This window comes from Neoarius graeffei, chromosome 8, assembly GCF_027579695.1.
Source record: "Neoarius graeffei isolate fNeoGra1 chromosome 8, fNeoGra1.pri, whole genome shotgun sequence".
NCBI lineage: Eukaryota > Metazoa > Chordata > Actinopteri > Siluriformes > Ariidae > Neoarius > Neoarius graeffei.
In genome coordinates this window covers 69111253-69131705 of record NC_083576.1, presented here as the reverse complement: position 1 = coordinate 69131705, position 20453 = coordinate 69111253, and the positions used below count along the sequence as shown (strand labels likewise).

The 20453-nt window shown below is 43.3% G+C and overlaps 1 protein-coding gene across 1 annotated transcript in view; it reads left to right on the top strand.

Annotated features, from left to right (window-relative positions):
- The first annotated feature begins 5206 nt into the window (after positions 1-5206).
- The window catches only part of LOC132890834 (FYVE, RhoGEF and PH domain-containing protein 6-like), a 39742-nt gene continuing 24495 nt past the window's right edge, over positions 5207-20453 (top strand). Inside the window, exons 1-5 of the mRNA XM_060928100.1 lie at positions 5207-5564; positions 13246-14668; positions 16183-16306; positions 16401-16459; positions 16549-16579. Coding sequence (XP_060784083.1) covers positions 5549-5564; positions 13246-14668; positions 16183-16306; positions 16401-16459; positions 16549-16579 — 1653 coding nt within the window. The 5' untranslated portion in view covers positions 5207-5548. The remainder of the gene's footprint in view (positions 5565-13245; positions 14669-16182; positions 16307-16400; positions 16460-16548; positions 16580-20453) is intronic.

The following is a 20453-nucleotide window of genomic DNA, read 5'->3' as shown; positions in this document are numbered from 1 at the left end:
TTGTTTGGCATACTTGCAACTTTTAGCTCATCTCATCTCATTATCTGTAGCCGCTTTATCTTGTTCTACAGGGTCGCAGACAAGCCAGAGCCTATCCCAGCTGACTATGGGCAAAAGGCGGGGTACACCCTGGACAAGTCGCCAGGTCGTCACAGGGCTGACACATACAGTACGTTTACATGCACATCCAAATCGAGCTGCTGTCGGTAATCGAGCAAAGGGTCCCAGCAGGGGTGCCAGAGAAATCCAATCCTACATGCACACAAGGAAATCGAGCTATTGTGTGAGGTACATTGTGCACCCGAGCCACAGGTGGCGCTACACGCCCCATCGTGTTGGTACACTTCCGGTTGTCGTCATGAAGAAGAGCTATTCAAGAGTATAAACAAAGTTATCAGTTCCGTGTTCACAAGAAGAGTGTTTGTAGTTTGTATGTACGAACAGAAGTGTTCCTAATAAAGTGGGCGGTTAAGGTGAAGTGTCATGCCAACCAAGGCTGTTGTGTTTCCCGCTTGTGGTCTCGTCACTCGTCACTTCTGGAAGGGGCAGTGCTGAAGTAAGTAGCTCGACTACGTAGCTCGATAGGGTTTACATGCACTAAGTAGCTCGGCAAAAATCGCATAATCTAGGTCGTGTAGCTCGATTACGAGAAATCAAGTTCGGTTCAATTTCAGCCTAGCTAAGGTGTTTCCATGCCATTTAGAACTTCGATTTCAGTCGAGCAACAACAGAAATTCAATTTTCTCTATGTGCATGTAAACGCACTGATAGACATATGCCGCTTTTCCACTACAAACGCAGCTGAGTCGGGCTGAGCCGTGCCGTGCTGAGTTGGGCTGAGCCGTGCCATGCTGAGTTGGGCTGAGTCGAGCTGAGCGGGGCTATTGGAGTTGCATTTCGACTACAACCGCGCTGAACCGTGCTGGCTGGAAGTGGGTGGACACATTGGGTGGAGTTAGTGAAAGTGGGTGGACGTCACGTGATGTCGTTAAGCAGCGCAAACAGTGACATCAGTGAGCTTTGAAGCGGTAGTCTCACGACCCGGATAGTAAACAATAAACATGGAGGACATGGAGTCGTTAGTGTTGCTGGTGCTGTGGCTTGTTGTCACCGACAATGCCAACAGATACTGGCAAGAGCGTATAGATGAGGCGAGGCGCATAAGGCTCCAGAAATTCTCGTAATTCGTAATTCTTCTTCTTCCGGGTTTACGGTGTTTACAGATCCCAGCGTGCTCGCGGGGCGTGTGTGGGCATGTGAGGACACTCCTCCTCACCAATCAGTGCACAGGGGAGTGTCTCCTCATGCCCCTAGCCCCACTCGGCTCGGTTTGGCTCGCTTCAGCCCCACTCCAAAACCGTGCGAGTTTTGGGTGCTAAGCAGGGCTGAAGCGAGCTGAGTCGTGCTGCTCTAAGGTAGTCAAAATGCGAGCCGTGTCGGGCTGAAGTGAGCTGAAAAAGGGCCAATAGACAACCATTCACACCTACGGTCAATTTAGAGCCACCAGTTAACCTAACCTGCATGTCTTTGGACTGTGGGGGAAACCAGAGCACCCAGAGGAAACCCACGCGGACAACATGCAAACTCTGCACAGAAAGGCCCTCGCCGGCCACGGGGCTCGAACCCGGACCTTCTTGCTGTGAGGCGACAGCGCTAACCACTACACCACCGTGCCGCCTGCAACTTTTAGCTATTTTCAGTTAAATCCTTGAAACTTCTCTTTACTCTCACAGCTGCTCTCTGTTTTTCATGAGGCTATCCTGCTCAGTAATTTTCCATCCCCTGTTGACACTACCCTGTCACTCACAGGGTACCAACTCAGCTTCCTGAAATTACATTTTCCAATCATATCACTACACCACATTCTTGAATGTGGATATATCCTCATTTGTCCTTCAATAAACTGAGCAACATCTCTGAGCAGCTGTGTCTGCGTCAGGAACTGTTGCTCCCGGATATCCATGAGGCAGAATCTCCGAGGCGGGAGAGGACTTCCATCCATCCATCTATTATCTGTAGCCGCTTATCCTGTCCTACAGGGTCGCAGGCAAGCTGGAGCCTATCCCAGCTGACTACGGGTGAGAGGCAGGGTACACCCTGGACAAGCCGCCAGGTCATTGCAGGGCTGACACATACAGACACACAACCATGCACACTCAAATTCACACCTGCGGTCAATTTAGAGCCACCAATTAACCTAACCTGCATGTCTTTGGACTGTGGGGGAAACCGGAGCACCCGGAGGAAACCCACGCGGACACGGGGAGAACATGCAAACTCCACATAGAAAGGCCCTCGCCGGCCACAGGGCTCAAACCCGGACCTTCTTGCTGTGAGGCGACAGTGCTAACCACTACACCACCGTGCCGCCCCAATCACAAATCTCATCTCATCTCATTATCTCTAGCCGCTTTATCCTTCTACAGGGTCGCAGGCAAGCTGGAGCCTATCCCAGCTGACTACGGGCGAAAGGCGGGGTACACCCTGGACAAGTCGCCAGGTCATCACAGGGCTGACACATAGACACAGACAACCATTCACATTCACACCTACGGTCAATTTAGAGTCACCAGTTAACCTAACCTGCATGTCTTTGGACTGTGGGGGAAACCGGAGCACCCGGAGGAAACCCACGCGGACACGGGGAGAACATGCAAATTCCGCACAGAAAGGCCCTCGCCGGCCCTGGGGCTCGAACCCGGACCTTCTTGCTGTGAGGCGACAGTGCTAACCACTACACCACCGTGCCGCCCCAATCACAAATCCAAGACTATAAAAATCTCTGACTTGCCTGGGAGAGACAGTTTAAAATTTTGCACAGGCTTTATATTACTCCTGAAGCCAGACACAGAATGAATCCAAATGTTTCAGATTAAATTGTAAAGAATGAAGTCAGGGTTGATAGAACTGTCACTCTGCTGTTGGTTCATTTATTCATAGTCTGTAGAACTGTCCTCATATCCAAAAGGTACTGAACTGCAATAATTCAATAGCTTAACAGCATTTTTAAGCGCCCATTACATATTGATATGAAGACCTTCCTGCTGGGACTAAATGATGAATTACCGGCTGACCTTCATAACAGAGACTTTTTGCATATTCTGCTGCAGTCGGCTCGGAAATGCATCCTGGTTACGTGGATTTCTGATAAAGGTCCCACTCTTAATCAGTGGCTGAAGACTGTAACAAGCATTATTCCTTTTGAAGCCTTCTCCATAGCCTTAAAAGACAAACCCTTTTTATTCTACCGGATCTGGGACCCCTTCTTTGAATACCTGGGAACCACTAAATCGCAAAGAATGAAGTCAGGGTTGATAGAACTGGCCTGGATAAAGGATGATGAAGTATAGTTTGGTAAGATAAGATAAGATGAGATAAGATAAGATAGCCTTTTATTATCCCACAAGGGGAAATTTACATTATTACAGCAGCAAAATATATAAAGAGAAAAAGATAAGGCAGTGAAGGAGTAGCACAAAAGTACTAAGTATGCAAAAAAGGATATATATAAAAGAAATAAACTACAAATTTAGAGATAAAAAATTAACAAATTTGCATAAATTAACAGGTTTGCAGATATACAGTTAACATAAGTGTATTACAAAGGTGGTATTGCATGTGTAAGTATTGCACAGGTATTATTACCAGTATTACACAGGTAGTATTGCACAGGTAAGTAGGTATATTGCACAAGCGCCATTTTAACCGTGTGTAGCTAGCAGTTTGCTGTAAACAGTATTAAATAAACAGTATTCAGACAAAATAACCCAACACAGAACAGACATCCAACCAAAACAAAAGACAAACCATAATAAACTACAAAATGTCCGCACTACCTCATCTTAACAGCTGCTAGTTTGTTTATACTGCTTATTTCATGTTTCATGTTTACCTGCTATACCTCAAGTGCCCTTGACTGTTTTGGTTATTTGAACCAATTTGTGTGTGTGTGTGTGTGTATATATGAGTGTTTAGTCTACGTCTAGTTCATATCTAGAGTGTTTATACTGTTTATATTGTCTGTCTGAGTGTTTAGTCTGTGTGTAGTTCTTATCTAGTGTTTACACTGTTTATATTGTCTGAGTGTTTAGTCTATGTCTTGTTCTTATCTAGTGTTCATACTGTTTATTTATACTGTTTATATTGTTTGAGTGTTTAGTCTATGTCTTGTTCTTATCTAGTGTTCATACTGTTTATTTATACTGTTTATATTGTTTGAGTGTTTAGTCTATGTCTAGTTCCTATCTAGAGTGTTTATACTGTTTATATTGTTTTTCAATTATTCTATTTTTTATTCTATTTTTATTTATTGCATTGCTTGTTTGCACCGTGGGTCAGAGAGGACTGAAATTTCATCTGTGCTGTATGTCGAGCATGTATAGCATATTTGACAATAAAGTTGACTTGACTTAAAGTACTGATGGTGATAGTCAGTGAACACAGTATACGTTCAGAGGGCTCTCCATGGATGTAGAAGTGATCTGGACAGTATTGTTCATTGTTGTGAGGCGTGACTGGTGCTGTGCTTGGTGAGGTGCCGGTTGTAGAGTCTCACAGCAGTAGAGAGGAAGGAGCTGCGTCAAGTCATGTGAAGCGTCAAGTATCTCTGGCTGTCCAGATGTAAGGGTAGCTTTGTGGGCTCTCTCTTTTTTTTAAATGAGGGTTGTTGGGTTTGTCTGTTTGTTTTTTCCATTTTATTGCATTGTAGTTTATTACGGTTTGTCTTTTGTTTTGGTTGGATGTCTTTTCTGTGTTGGGTTATTTTGTCTCAGTACTGTTTATTGTACTTTCTCATACTTTGACTTGTTTATATCATTGCTATTGCTTTGATATCATGTGAAACATCACCTGGATACCAGAACCACAATGGAATCAACTTTTCCTCTCATGGGATGTTGGGTATATTTTGCAGGTGAATCACAACCCTGTGTGGTGTGGCGGAGAAACAGGGTGTGGGGTTTTAGTAGGGAGTAGACCTGCTACTTTAATCAGAGACATGTAGAGGAAACTGTCTAAAACAAACAAAAAAACACACACAAAAAAAACAACCCAAACAGATGTATTCAATTTAAAAAAAAAAAAAAAGAGTCAAGAAGATTAGTCTCAAAAGTATTGTTGTTTCTAAAATGCAAATCAAGCGTGTGTCCAGCAGGAGGCGGTAGTGAGTCCCTCTTTAGTGCACCTGTGACCTGCCCCACAAGTCAAGTGTGATTCAGTGTCAAATCTTGCCATCGAAACCTAGCCTCTTATTGTTGAAGCTGGTCTGGAATGGAACGACTGGATTAATGTTTGAATATTTATAGGATCAAAAGTGGAAGTAAGCCGGGTAGCTCTATCACTGGATTTGGGATTCGACCTGCTCTGCTCTGGGTGAGAGTCACCTCTCACCACATCATGATCTCTGAACACTGCGGGCTTGGACTGATTTATTCTACTGGATTCAAATGAAGCACTGATGTCGGCCAGGTCTCTCCTTTAGCTCGGTTAAAGTGTGCGAGAAGCAAAGTGAGTGCAGTAATGAGAAGTCGGAAGAGAAGGTAGCGGAGCCATGGAGAGGCGCACAGGTGAGTGATGGCCAGAACAGCACCTCCATAAGCTCACCTGGGAAACCGGCTATCATTTAGACTCGGATAAATTAATTACATTTCTGACTAATTACAGTGGAAATCTCGGTTTTATTTCCGTGTTTTGAAGTGCACGCCCCTGTGCAATAACAATCCTTGATGCTTTAATTGGGGAAAACAACAACACCTCAGCTCATCAGGACCGGAAGTGAAACAAAGATCATCCCAGTATAGAAGACTGGAAAGTGTGGTTTGGAAATATTTTTCGAATTAAATGAGAGTGGATTACTGAACTAGAAGTGAATTTCTTGAAGGAAATACTAGTGCTTGTGAAGCATAATAATAATAATAATAATAATAATAATAATAATTGATTGCTTGCTTGAAAGAGAGTTATACAGAGTTTAAAAACAAATAGAAATGGGGAGAGAGAGATTAAATAAATACATTGGGACATTAGGTAATATTGACAGATGGATAGAGAGAGAGAAATTAAATAGATGGGGAAGTTAGATATTGGCAGATGAATGGAGAGAGAGATATGGGTTAGAGGCAAAGAAATTTAAGAATGACTGGTTGATGGAGAGAAATTAAATAAGATGGATGAATGGAGAGAGAGAGAGAGAGAGAGAAGGGGGTTATACAGAGTGTAGAGGCAAAGAAATGGGGAGAGAGATATTAAATAAATAAATTAGGACGTTAGGTAATATTAACAGAAATGGATAGAGTGAGAGAGAAATTAAATAGATGGGGAAGTTAGATATTGGCAGATGAATGGAGAGAGATGGATTAGAGGCAAAGAAATTAAGAATGACTGACTGGTTGATGGAGAGAAATTAAATAAGATGGATGGATGGAGAGAGAGAGAAGGGGGTTATACAGAGTGTAGAGGCAAAGAAATGGGGAGAGAGATATTAAATAAATAAATTAGGACGTGGGTGGCACGGTGGTGTAGCGGTTAGCGCTGTCGCCTCACAGCAAGAAGGTCCGGATTCGAGCCCCGTGGCCGGCGAGGACCTTTCTGTGTGGAGTTTGCATGTTCTCCCCATGTCCGCGTGGGTTTCCTCCGGGTGCTCCGGTTTCCCCCACAGTCCAAAGACATGCAGGTTAGGTTAACTGGTGACTCTAAATTGACCGTAGGTGTGAATGTGAGTGTGAATGGTTGTCTGTGTCTATGTGTCAGCCCTGTGATGACCTGGCGACTTGTCCAGGGTGTACCCCGCCTTTCGCCCGTAGTCAGCTGGGATAGGCTCCAGCTTGCCTGCGACCCTGTAGAACAGGATAAAGCGGCTAGAGATAATGAGATGAGATGAATTAGGACGTTAGGTAATATTAACAGAAATGGATAGAGTGAGAGAGCAATTAAATAGATGGGGAAGTTAGATACTGACAGATGAATGGAGAGAGAGATATGGGTTAGAGGCAAAGAAATTAAGAATGACTGACTGGTTGATGGAGAGAAATTAAATAAGATGGATGGATGGAGAGAGAAGGGGGTTATACAGAGTGTAGAGGCAAAGAAATGGGGAGAGAGATTAAATAAATTAGGACGTTAGGTAATATTAACAGAAATGGATAGAGTGAGAGAGAAATTAAATAGATGGGGAAGTTAGATATTGGTAGATGAATGGAGAGAGATGGATTAGAGGCAAAGGAATTAAGAAAGCGATGAAGTTGAAGATAGTAAGATGGACAGAAATGAAGATTGATTGATGGAGAGAAGGGCGGCACGGTGGTATAGTGGTTAGCGCTGTCGCCTCACAGCAACAAGGTCCGGGTTCGAGCCCTGTGGCCGGTGAGGGCCTTTCTGTGCGGAGTTTGCATGTTCTCCCCGTGTCCGCGTGGGTTTCCTCCGGGTGCTCCGGTTTCCCCCAAAGACATGCAGGTTAGGTTAACTGGTGACTCTAAATTGACCGTAGGTGTGAATGTGAGTGTGAATGGTTGTCTGTGTCTATGTGTCAGCCCTGTGATGACCTGGCGACTTGTCCAGGGTGTACCCCGCCTTTCGCCCATAGTCAGCTGGGATAGGCTCCAGCTTGCCTGCGACCCTGTAGAACAGGATAAAGCGGCTAGAGATAATGAGATGAGATGAGAAAAGAAGATTGATTGGAGAGAAATTAAATAAATGGGAAGTTAGCTATTAACATGGATGGATGGAGTGAGTGAAAGAAAGGGGTTATACAAAGTCTAGAGGCACAGAAATTAAGAAAGAGATGAAGTTGAAGTATTCAGATGGACAGAAATGAAGATTGATTGAAAGATAGAGAAATTAAATAAATTAGATAGGGAAGTTAGATATTAAGAAGAATGGATGGATAAATTTGTGGTCAGAAGTTTACATGCCCGGATATGAATGTCATCATGGGCATGAATGTTATGGCTGTATTGGGCTTTCACTGATTTCTTTGAACTGTTCTTTTTCTGTGGCAGGATGATTGATTGTACAACATATATCTTTAACAGAAAAAAACAAGCGGGCAAGTTTTAATTTATTTAGAGTTTTCTGAAATGAGCACAGGGTTTTATATACATACAAAATTATACTAGGTCAAAAATACACATACAGGACACCTAATATTTGGTTAAATATCCCTTAGCAAGCTTCACCTTAGCTACCAAAAGTTTCTCATCAACAAACCTCCGGCAGAATTCTGGTTGGATTTTTGACCACTCTTCTTGGCAGAATTGGTAGAGTTCAGTTAAATGTGTGTGTTTGCTGGCACAGTCCATATATTTTCAATAGGGATGAGGTCAGGACTTGTTTTAAGCTTAATGTTAGCCTGTTTTATTTATTTCACAACCAGCTTTGATGTGTATTTTGGCGTTTTTGTCCTGTTGGAACATCCAGCTGTGTTCAAGTTTCTGAGGGTTTGAGGTTATGCTGAAGAATTCTGAGGTAATCCCCCTTCTTCATCATTCAATCCATCAGTTCCACTGGCAGCAAAACAGCCCCAGAGGATGATGCTACCACCACTGTGCTTAAAACAACTCATTCTTTGTTCATCTGACCATAAAACTTTCCTTCAGAAGACTTTTTCTTTGTCCATACAGTCAGCAACAAACTATAGTCAAGCTTGAGGGCATTGATCTTGGAGCAGGGGCTTCTTTCTTGGCCAGCAGCCTCTCAGTCCTTGGTGATGTAAAACTTGCTTGACTGTAGACAGTGTTGCAGCAACTTCCAGTTCATGACAGGTCTGTGCCTTGATGGTTCCTGAATTATTCCTGATCATCCGAACCAGTTTCCTCTCAGCTGAGGGTGGCAGTTTGGGTCTTTTTTGGGTAAAGTGGCTGTACCTCCTAATAACTTGTACTTGCTTACGGTTTTTTGAACTAATAATCTTTCGGCTTTCCCATTTTACTGTGCGTTGGTCAGTCCAATGAGTGCTATCAAACCAACTCTTTTTATGTTGGCACAGAGAAGCTACCATGTGTAATCAATGGTGATTACTAATAGGATGTTTAAAGGCCTTGGCTTTGGAAAGTTCCAAAATGTCTTATAACTTTCAGTACCACTGAATTAATAATCTAATTGGGCATTTGTAAAAAAAATGTTAACCCTGTATGTATAATTTTGGTCTTGTGTTGATTTCATCTCATCTCATTATCTCTAGCCGCTTTATCCTGTTCTACAGGGTCGCAGGCAAGCTGGAGCCTATCCCAGCTGACTACGGGCGAAAGGCGGGGTACACCCTGGACAAGCCGCCAGGTCATCACAGGGCTGACACATAGGCCAAGTTTACATTAGACCCTATCTGTCTCGTTTTCTTCGCGGATGCACTGTCCGTTTACATTAAACCGCCTGGAAACACCGGGAAACGGGAATCCGCCAGCGTCCACGTATTCAATCCAGATCGTGTCAGTTCTGGTGCTGTGTAAACATTGAGAATACGCGGATATGCTGTGCTGAGCTCTAGCTGGCGTCGTCATTGGACAACGTCACTGTGACATCCACCTTCCTGATTCGCTGGCGTTGGTCATGTGACGCGACTGCTGAAAAACGGCGCGGACTTCCGCCTTGTATCACCTTTCATTAAAGAGTATAAAAGTATGAAAATACTGCAAATACTGATGCAAATACTGCCCATTGTGTAGTTATGATTGTCTTTAGGCTTGCCATCCTTCCACTTGCAAGTGGTAAGTGACTTGCGCATGCCCGATATGCACTGGGATCTCACACACACAGCGGCTCAGTCCCAAATCACTGCTCGTGCGCTTCACTCGCGTGCTCTGTGAGCTGCGCAGGGCCGGAGTGCGCACCCTCCAGAGGGCACTCGCTGTTCAGGGCGGAGTGATTTGGAGCGCAGGATGCCTGCGGAGCCGAGCGTATCCGTGTATTGGTGTTGCTGTGTGCACACAAATCGTGTATTGGTGTTGCTGTGTGCACACTAATCGTTTCAAAAACGTTAATCTGATGATCCGCTGATACGGTCTAATGTAAACATGGGCATAGACACAGACAACCATTCACACTCACATTCACACCTACGGTCAATTTAGAGTCACCAGTTAACCTAACCTGCATGTCTTTGGACTGTGGGGGAAACCGGAGCACCCGGAGGAAACCCACGCGGACACGGGGAGAACATGCAAACTCCACACAGAAAGGCCCTCGCCGGCCACGGGGCTCGAACCCGGACCTTCTTGCTGTGAGGCGACAGCGCTAACCACTACACCACTGTGCTGCCCCGTGTTGATTTCAGAAAACCCAAAATAATTTAAAACCAAAATTCTTGCTTCAAATTCGTTTTTTTCTATTAAAGCTGTATGTTGTACAATCATTCTGCCACAGAAAAAGAACAGTTTAAAGAAACCAGTGAAGGCACATCACCATGACATTTATGTCCCTGTATGTAAACTTCTGACCACAACTATAGATGTGTGTGTATGAGAGAGAGAGAGAGAGAGAGAGAGAGATTGATTGATTAACAGCAGCAGTTACAGTTGACAGTTGTCCGTTATAGAATGTTAAACTCACAAAGATTGGGAATTTTTCTTTACTATTTTTTCTTTAATATTTTAAAAAGTATAAAATAGTATATTTGTGTCAGCCCTGTGATAACCTGGCAGCTTATCCAGGGTGTACCCTGCCTCTCGCCCCTAGTCAGCTGGGATAGGCTCCAGCTTGCCTGCGACTTTGTAGAAAAGGATAAGCGGCTACAGATGATGGATGGATGGATTTTAAAAAGTATAAAGTGTAGAAAAATGAAAATACCATGGCTTAAGTGTAATTTACAAGACCTATGTGACAAAGATTGAACGCGGTTTGTACTTCAAGCGTGTTGAGGAATTATTCATAGAAAATCTGTTAGATTTTCTTTGCCAGCACTAAAATTAATTAGCATGTAATCTGTCAACGTTAATCACACTCTTGTGTAGCATGAATACTTTCTGAATATACAGTAGACTGTTTGCATACTAAAGGTGTAATGATTTTAGAGGCAATGATTGAAAACGGTTTAATCAATGCAACAATCATAAATTGATTGAGTCAACAGTAATACATCATCATTCATGAAATAACAGCACTCCAAATTCTGCATCAAGTTGGTCACATATAGATCAGAGGCTACTAAATTAAACTGTATTGTACCATGTAGTAGAGTCAGTGGCTTTGAGTCAAATCATTGCCTTCATTGAAATGTAATCATATGTGGAAGCCTGATTTTTACAGCCCTACAATATACCGGCTACATACTGCATGCATCTCTCTCATTCATATACGACTCAATTTCATGACATAACTATTATATACAAACAGTTATTCCATGAAATCAAGTCGTACATGAGCTGATAGCTGATGAGGTGCATAGCACAGAGTTGGCTATAAGCCATGTACGACGAGATTGAGTGGAATAACTGTTTTATTCTATCCACGTTCACTGGATTTTAAGAAACAGAACATTTTTATTTTTTGCAAAGTCGATAAATAAACTTTCATACAAAACGTCCGATAAAATCATTTCCGCTTAGAATGTAAACAAACTGGCGAAATGGCAGTAGCATTTTGTGGGAAATGCTATAATAATCCATCCATTATCTGTAGCCACTCATCCTGTTCTACAGGGTCGCAGGCAAGCTGGAGCCTATCCCAGCTGACTATGGGCGAGAGGCGGGGTACACCCTGGACAAGTCGCCAGGTCATCGCAGGGCTGACACATACCCCTTTTCCACCAAATCAGTTCCAGGGCTGGTTCGGGGCCGGTGCTGGTTTACAACTCGTTCAACTTGCGAGCCAGCTGAGAACCAGTTTGCTTTTCCATAGCTTGCGGTGCTAAGGGAAGCCACGTCATTACGTCAGTTACGTCGCTATATACGTCAGTTACGTCGCTACGTTTGCATAAACCTTGGCGCGAATATCGAAGCAAAAACAACACGGAAGAAGCAGCAGCAGCAACAACAACAATAATAATAATGGATGACTTCGCGTTTGTACAGCTGCTGCTTCTCGTCGCTTAAAAATGGCGATCTTTCGCGGTCTTGTTATTGTTGTTGGTCTTAACAACTCCGCCCCCCCCGCTGACGTAAGCGGTTCTTTCCTCTGGCCCAGCAGAGAGTTGGTGCTAGCCTGGAACCGGTTTTTCTGGCCCCAGAGCCAGTTCTTTGTCTGTGGAAACAGAAAACCCGGTTCCAAACTAAGCACTGGCCCCGAACCAGCCCTGGAACTGCTTTGGTGGAAAAGGGGCAACAGAGACAAACAACTATTCACACTCGCATTCACACCTACGGTCAATTAGTCTAACCTGCATGTCTTTGGACTGTGGGGGAAACCGGCGCACCCGGAGGAAACCCACGCAGACACGGGGAGAACATGCAAACTCCACACAGAAAGGCCCTCGACGGCCGCTGGGCTCGAACCCAGGACCTTCTTTCTGTAAGCCAACAGTGCTAACCACTACGCCACTGTGCCACCCTGCTATAATAATAATTCTTGAAAAATAAAAAAGATATGTTCTTACCATGAAATAATTATTTTCCATATTTTGTTGCTTTTTTTTTGTATTTTTTGGGGTTTTGTTTTCGAGTAGAGTTTTTATTTCATCCTTGGTTGGTTCAGCAATGCGCGCCGCCATTTTGTTTTTCTCGCCTCATGGTATATGAGCTGATATCCTAGTAGTAGAATAGCCAATCAGAACGCGTGATTGCTCATATCCAGTGAATGTGGATAGAAATACTGTATATAATTATTTTCCCTTAAGGTTACTGTCAATTGTTAATATTTCTAGCTTTTTTAAAAGGGGTTTTTCCCCCCCCTTTTTTTTTTTTAGAAAAGGTAAATTATCTGATGTTGGGGTCTATATATCATTAAGAGTTAACCCCAGAGTGACGGACTGAATAATACTTCACAATACGAGATTTTTGCCTTTGAAAATAATTCAATAACCACATAACTTGCACATAGACTTTAACATGTACTATATTGCAGACTTCTACAAACTGTATTTGTTATTCTGAGGTACATCTGTCTGTGTATAATTTCGAATTCGTAAAATACTTGATGCTGATGTCTTCATTAAAGATTTACTCTGAAGACTACTTAAATGTACATCACATGCATCAGGTAAAAGATTCACACTAAAGGTAGTATGTGTAAAGGTGATTGTCTTCTGCACTGTTGGTGAACGTTATTCTTGACCTTCTAGTAATCTGCTGCAGACTTATTATCATTTGTCTGTGTTTTTAGGGCCTGTCCCAGGTGAAAAACCACCTTTAGCCCCTAAACCAAAGTTTATTCCACCACCAAAAACAGTTTCCCAACCACTTAACCTGGACCATTCCCAACCACCAATAAACACTGTGCAATCTGCACGTGTGTCACAGCGATGTCTTTCTAAACCCCTTACACCAGAATGGAAACCTGTTGCTGTTTTCACCAGTGAGTATCAGTCACATTTTCAGCAACAGTTGGACAATGTTCAGGGTTTACTGCATTCCCAACTTAAGTCCAAGTCTGAGATTAATTCAGGTCAACCTTCAGCCACCACTCCTTACAAAGTACGTGAGTTTTCAGGTGACCAACTAATGCCACTGCGAGTAATCTATGGCCAGAGCTACGGGACTGTAAAAAACAATCTGAATCTTGCAAATGGTTCTGGAGGTTCCGAAAGAAATTCAACCGACATACCTCGTGCTGCTCAAATTTTTTCACCAACTGGATTGCAACCCAAATCTGCAGAGTCTAAACGAGTCCTATTAAACAGCACACAGCGTAGACACTCTGCTGATGAACAAAATGGCCATTCAACCTCCATTCCATTTCCTGTTCAAAAGGCCTCGCCAATCCTTGGGCAGAATAAACCAAAAAGCAGCCATGTTGAACAACCAGAGAAGCCTGACCTCACCTCACAGGAGTCAGGAGGATTTGTTAAGCCACAATATAAACCTTTAACAGTGAAAGAGAGTACACTTGGTGTAGTTTACAAAGAAGGAAGAACTGTTTCTCCCAGAAAACATACTAGAAGTGAGAGGAAATCCAGTAGTAAACCAGAAACCCAAAATGATGATGTGGAACTGCTGGGGAATTATCCACGCTGGAAAGTCCATTCATCAGAACAAAAAACAGGCCAGGATGTGCCTAATAACAGAACTGAAAGCACATCAGGAAAAAAATCTGCCATTACTTTGAAGCATAAAGTGAAGTCTTTGACCCAGGCAGACCTGAATCAGTCAGATGGCCAGAGGAAGTCATCCTTCAAAAAGTTAATGGACTTTGAATTCTCAGTGAAAAAACTGCCTAAGCTCTTCTCCAAAGGAGGACAAGGTCCAGAGACAACTGCAGGCAAAGATGAGCAATCAGTGGACGAGAGCAGGCAGGCAAGCGGGGACCAAATTCAAATACCACAATACAGAACACACCATGTCAATGTCCAGCAAGATGAACGTACCGCTGAGCATAGTGTTGATGGAAACAGTGTTGAAAATGAGCATCTATTTGAAGATGTACTAGAAAATATAAATATTTATGTTCCAAAAAGCCCAAGGATACAAACACAACAAAACCCCACAATTTGGCAAAGACACTTAACCACCAAAGAGGAAAGAATGAATGGAAAAACACAAGTTCTTGGAGAACTCAACACCACAGTGAGTCAGGACCATAATGAGAGGTGAGAAATATAAAAAATAATATAAATAAATGGTAATTCCACTGAATGACCAGTTATTTAAAGGGGATCTACTTTAAATATTTTGTGAAATGCCCCCCAGGAAGGCAAATTGAAGAAACCATTTTAAAATGGGAGATGTTTTCTTGGTCTAAAATTTTCCCCAAGAAGGAAAGACAAAGAATTTTTTTTTTAAATCTTTAATAGGGCGGCACGGTGGTGTAGTGGTTAGCACTGTCGCCTCACAGTAAGAAGGTCCTGGGTTCGAGCCCAGCGAGGGCCTTTCTGTGTGGAGTTTGCATGTTCTCCCCGTGTCCATGTGGGTTTCCTCCGGGTGCTCCGGTTTCCCCCACAGTCCAAAGACATGCAGGTTAGACTAATTGGTGGCTCTAAATTGACCATAGGTGTGAATGTGAGTGTGAATGGCTGTCTGTGTCTATGTGTCAGCCCTGCGATGACCTGGCGACTTGTCCAGGGTGTACCCCGCCTCTCGCCCGTAGTCAGCTTGGATAGGCTCCAGCTTGCCTGCAACCCTGTAGGACAGGATAAGCGGCTACAGATAATGGATGGATTTTAATCTTTATTTACAGTGTGTACTTGGTAAGAACCTTTGAGGATTTTGAAGAAGAAATGGTTCCATGTAGAACTGTCACCATCTAAAGAACCCTTGACGAGCTATTGTTTCTAAGAGTGTATAGAATTTTTTTCTTCTCTAATACTCTCATTAATTATTGGATCTAACTATCACGCCATCTGTCTGTCCGTCTGTAAACAGTTTAGTTTCCGGTGCATACCGATAACTCAAACTATTAGGAATTTTTTTCATGAAATCTGACAGCTATGTCAAGTGACTAGAAGAGTTGTGCCTTTTGACATTTTGGGATTTCTGTGATTCCCCCCCCCCCCCCCCCCCCCCCCCCCCCCCGTATTTCCATGGCAACCAATGCAAGTTAGAAAAATTTGGAGTGGGTTTCATGTGGGGGTCGGGGGGATATGTCATCTCCTGATGACTCCTGTTCTTTCAGCTAAGCTTGTATGTAAATAAAATAAATAAATAATGTTCACTGTTGGGCGGTGTAGTGGTTAGCGCTGTTGCCTCACAGCAAGAAGGTCTGGGTTTGAGCCCCGTGGCCAGCGAGGGCCTTTCTGTGCGGAGTTTGCATGTTCTCCCCGTGTCCGCGTGGGTTTCCTCTGAGTGCTCCGGTTTCCCCCACAGTCCAAAGACATGCAGGTTAGGTTAACTGGTGACTCTAAATTGACCGTAGGTGTGAATGTGAGTGTGAATGGTTGTCTGTGTCTATGTGTCAGCCCTGTGATGACCTGGCGACTTGTCCAGGGTGTACCCCGCCTTTTGCCCGTAGTCAGCTGGGATAGGCTCCAGCTTGCCTGCGACCCTGTAGAACAGGATAAAGCGGCTAGAGATAATGAGATGAGATGTTCACTGTTTTGAACGCGTTTTCATTTTATTCATGATCTTCACCACAAACCCTGTTTCTTGTTGCTTGTATTTACATAAGACATGCTTATGAAGAGATCATCTTCTCTGAGGATGCATGCTCGGAGAGGGAATTTGAAAGCAGCTCAGACGAAGAAGACGACGACGAAGAGGTAACAACCAGTTCAAGCAAATGGAAGCATCAGGTATTGTATTATATTGTTCTACTCTTATATTTGCTGTAAATTTGCTAACAGTTGTTTTTATTTTGTAAAGCTCATTCTGACTTTCTGTTTGAAGGACTCCAAGAGGACCAAGTTGTCTCACATTGCTAAAGAGATCGTGAGTTCGGAAAAAGTGTGAGTCTGCATACTAAACAATAATCCTGCGCCTCATTGAAACTCATACTATTATACTTTACTAATTTGTTTATTATTTTTCTTGTCAGGTTTGTGGATGTGTTGAAGCTCCTCCATATTGTGAGTGTCTGTTATAACAGTCTTGAATATATTCCTTGTGACAGTCACGTTTTTTTTTTCTTCCTCATGATTCTGTAATGTTCTGTATCACTGTTTCACTGGTAAAGCTGAATACTCAAGAAGAAGAAACCTTTGTCACATTTAACCCATCCGAAGCAGTGAACATGCACTTACCCAGGCTACGTTTACACTAGACCGTATCTGTCTCGTTTTCTTCGTGGATGCACTGTCCGTTTACATTAAACCGCCTGGAAACGGGAATCCGCCAGCATCCACGTATTCAATCCAGATCGTGTCAGCTCCGGTGTTGTGTAAACATTCAAAATACGCGGATACGCTGTGCTGAGCTCTAGCCGGCGTCTCATTGGACAACGTCACTGTGACATCCACCTTCCTGATTCGCTGGCGTTGGTCATCCCACGTGGGTCATGTGACGCGACTCGCGGACTTCACTTCCTGCTATTTGTTGACTATTTGGAGACTTTCCCAGTCCACACCCTGACCCGACACCGTTGTTTTATAATCCAATGTTACGTTTAGTAACAATTGGACCTCGTCGTCCGTCCATGAAAAAAAGGTCTTTAGGCTTGCCATCCTTCTACTTGCAAGTGGTGAGCCTTGCGCATGCCCTAAATGCACTGGGATCATGTTACGCGCCGTCTGAAATGCACTGGGATCATGTTACGCGCCGTCTAAAGTCATGTGATTAGCGTATCCGCGTATTGGCGTTGCTGTGTGCACGGCTAACGGTTTTAGTGTAAACGCGAATCGTTTTAAGAACGTTAATCTGATGATCCGCTGATTCGACGTAATGTAAACGTAGCCCCAGAGCAATGGGCAGCTAACTACAGCACCTGGGGAGCAGTTAGAGGTTAGGTGCCTTGTTCATGATACAGAGGGAGGGGAAAATGCTGTTTATTCACTCAACTCCCCTCACATTCTTCCAGATGATCCCGGGAATTGAACTGGCGACCCTTTCGGCCCAAGGCTGTTTCTTGAACCTTCAGGCCATGTCTGCCCCCATGGTCACAGGGTCCGTAATCCTCTCTTGTCAACTCGGTTAAAGCACAAAACACCTCACTGTGTTTGGGGGGGGGGGGGATCTCTTACAAGCAAGCATTTTTCCAGTAGCTTATTACAGTCAAGAAAATACTACAAAAGTCATGTGTAATGTGACCAGACGTCCCGCTTTGACTGGGACAGTCCCGATTTTGAGTTGCGTGTCCCCAGTCCCAACAAAGGTCCGTCGGGACGCTGAAATGTCCCGGTTTACACCAAACACTAACAAACTGTCCCGGTTACAGCGATCATGTATAGCAACGAGATGTCAATAAAGCCTCTAGCAATTCAGCATCAATGTGTGTGTGTGCGCGCAGTCAACCTTACAATGTATCTATTTGTACAGTGTTGCAATATAGAGGCCGCGTTATAACGTTTTTTTTCGCTAGCGGCTGTCAACTACTACGCGACAATGCCAAACGGATGAGCGCTGGGTGGAGATGCTCACGCACTTCAAGAATAGGGAGATTCCTTACAGCAATGTCAGCCAGCTTTGCCAGTTTGCCATGTGCCTACCTGGCACCAATGCTCCAGTTGAGTGAATATTTTCACTCATGAGCAACACCTGGACCGATGAGAGGAATCACATGACCGTGCCTACTCTCAAAGCCTTGCTCATTACCTGGGCCAATTTCAACGATACTTGCTCGCAGTTTCACAGCAGGCTCTCGGGCAGTAAAGCGCTACTGGAGCAAATTCACTCATCATGTAAATATATGCAATAAAATGGCATCTTCTTTAGGGTGGGTGGGTTGGGTGGCTGTGTTTCTGAAACATTTTTGTTGTCTTTCATCTGTTTCATCTGTCTTTAATCTGTATCACAGATTGTCTTGACTTGTTTGATGCCGTTGTCAACTCAGGGTTCACGTTTTCAAAATAGTTAATAGCCGACACTGGTTAAGATTAAACAGAGGCATTTTGGGTAAAGGTTCAGAGGTGACAACGATTAGGCTCATGCGCTCGTTCCTGTTACAATCAGGGCTTTGAACCGGTTCAAGGAACGGAAACGAAAACCGGGAACTTTTTCTATTTCACATGGAACAGAAACGAAACCAGAAACTTTATTATTTTTTATGTTCCGGAACAGAAACGCTTATTAAAAATAATGGTAACCGGTTAATACCGGTTTTTATTTCGTTCCTCAAAGTTTCCGTAGCCTACAAATAAAAAAGCCATTCTTCTCCTGCGCAAGTTTCTATGACCCGCTGGGGTTCACTTCCTGTGTGACGTTCGCTGACTGAATGGAGAGAGCGGGAAGGTGGACTGCTATCATGTCTCCATTACTGAGTGTCTGAGCAAAGAAGAGCCTGAACGATGCAACCTCCCTATTGGCTGTTTGTAAAAATGTATCAGTTGTTGCCCTTCCCACGGGAATCATCGCGGGCTCGAGAGACGAGACCTGACGAGTTAGTTCGTTGGTAGCAGAACAAAATGTCTGGACACAAATCGGGTTTTCAGAAAAGGAAAGAAAATAAACAGAGGGTTGAAAATACAAAAAAGGAGGCAGAAAATGCAAAACGAGTTTTAAGGTAGGACAAATGGTTACTTTTCTGAGGCAGCCCGCCGTGGCTGCCTGCAGCCTTATTTATTATAGTCCATTTAGTTAAAATAGTTGATATAAAATGTTTATAGTTATAGTTCTGTGATGGTTGTCCTGATTTAGACTGGTGGGTTTTTTTTTTTTGGGGGGGGGGGTTGCGCGATGTTGCACCCGGGTCCAGATTAGGGCAGAACCGGCCCTGGCTACATTTCAGGTGTAGTTTGTTTTATGTATGTATGTACTTGCATAGATGTGTACTTGGTCTTCCAATATGGCGCCTAACAAAATCTCGCGGCGCAGTGACGTCATGCGGTAGCCCTCTATAGGGCCTGACTAGCCTTTGGTAACACACTAAACGAATTATCTTTCATTTTTGGCACTTTTTCTGTTTGTGTAGATGGGAAGACATACTGAGAATCCAAATTGCTAACATTTGAAATAATAATTGTTTTGAATTATTTCTTGTCTTATTTAATGAAGGTTGTAATAGAATTAGCCTACATTTGGCTTAAGCTGGATGAGACAGAGACATAACTTTATAGCCATTTGTTAAACAGCTGGCAGGGAACGTAATTAACCGTTCCGGGAACGAATTTTTTTTTGTTCTAACCGGTTCGGGAACGTCTATTTAATGGTGGAACCCAAAACCGGAAACTTTAAAATTCCGTTTCTGTTCAGAACGAACCAATAGGAAAAAAATTCTGGTTCAAAGCCCTGGTTACAATGCATAGCCTTTTGTTTAAAAAAAAAAGTTCATCGCATAAAATGTTGATGTTAATATGCAAGCAATGCATTTTCTTGTCGTTTTCACAAAGGTGAAATAAATCAGTTGAAATTTAGGCTACTGGCCTATTCCCTATCATCACATCTGTTGCCTGATTTTCTTACTTTAACTGAATTGTGATAGAAGTACATGTAGATAACAAGAAAATAATTGATTATTCTCTGAAATGTTGATAAAAGTGAGCTTCTACAAAATGATTAAAGCACCTGTCTGAGCCATAGTTTGAGCCAGCGCATGTTTACATCAAAACGCGAGTGCGTGCACGAGTATCACGGTCACAGGCAAAGTGTCCCGGTTTTAGACTCGGGAAATCTGGTTACCCTAGTCATGTGAGAAATTTCTTTCACCAGTAAAACCACAATTATGTCTCTTATGTAAGTCAATAAGCCTGTCTTTGAAACCACGGAAATGCCATCCACACCTACTTTAATATGTAGAGCAGGGGAAGAAATGGAAATATTTTCCTTGACTTTAAGGGTATTCCTTTTACA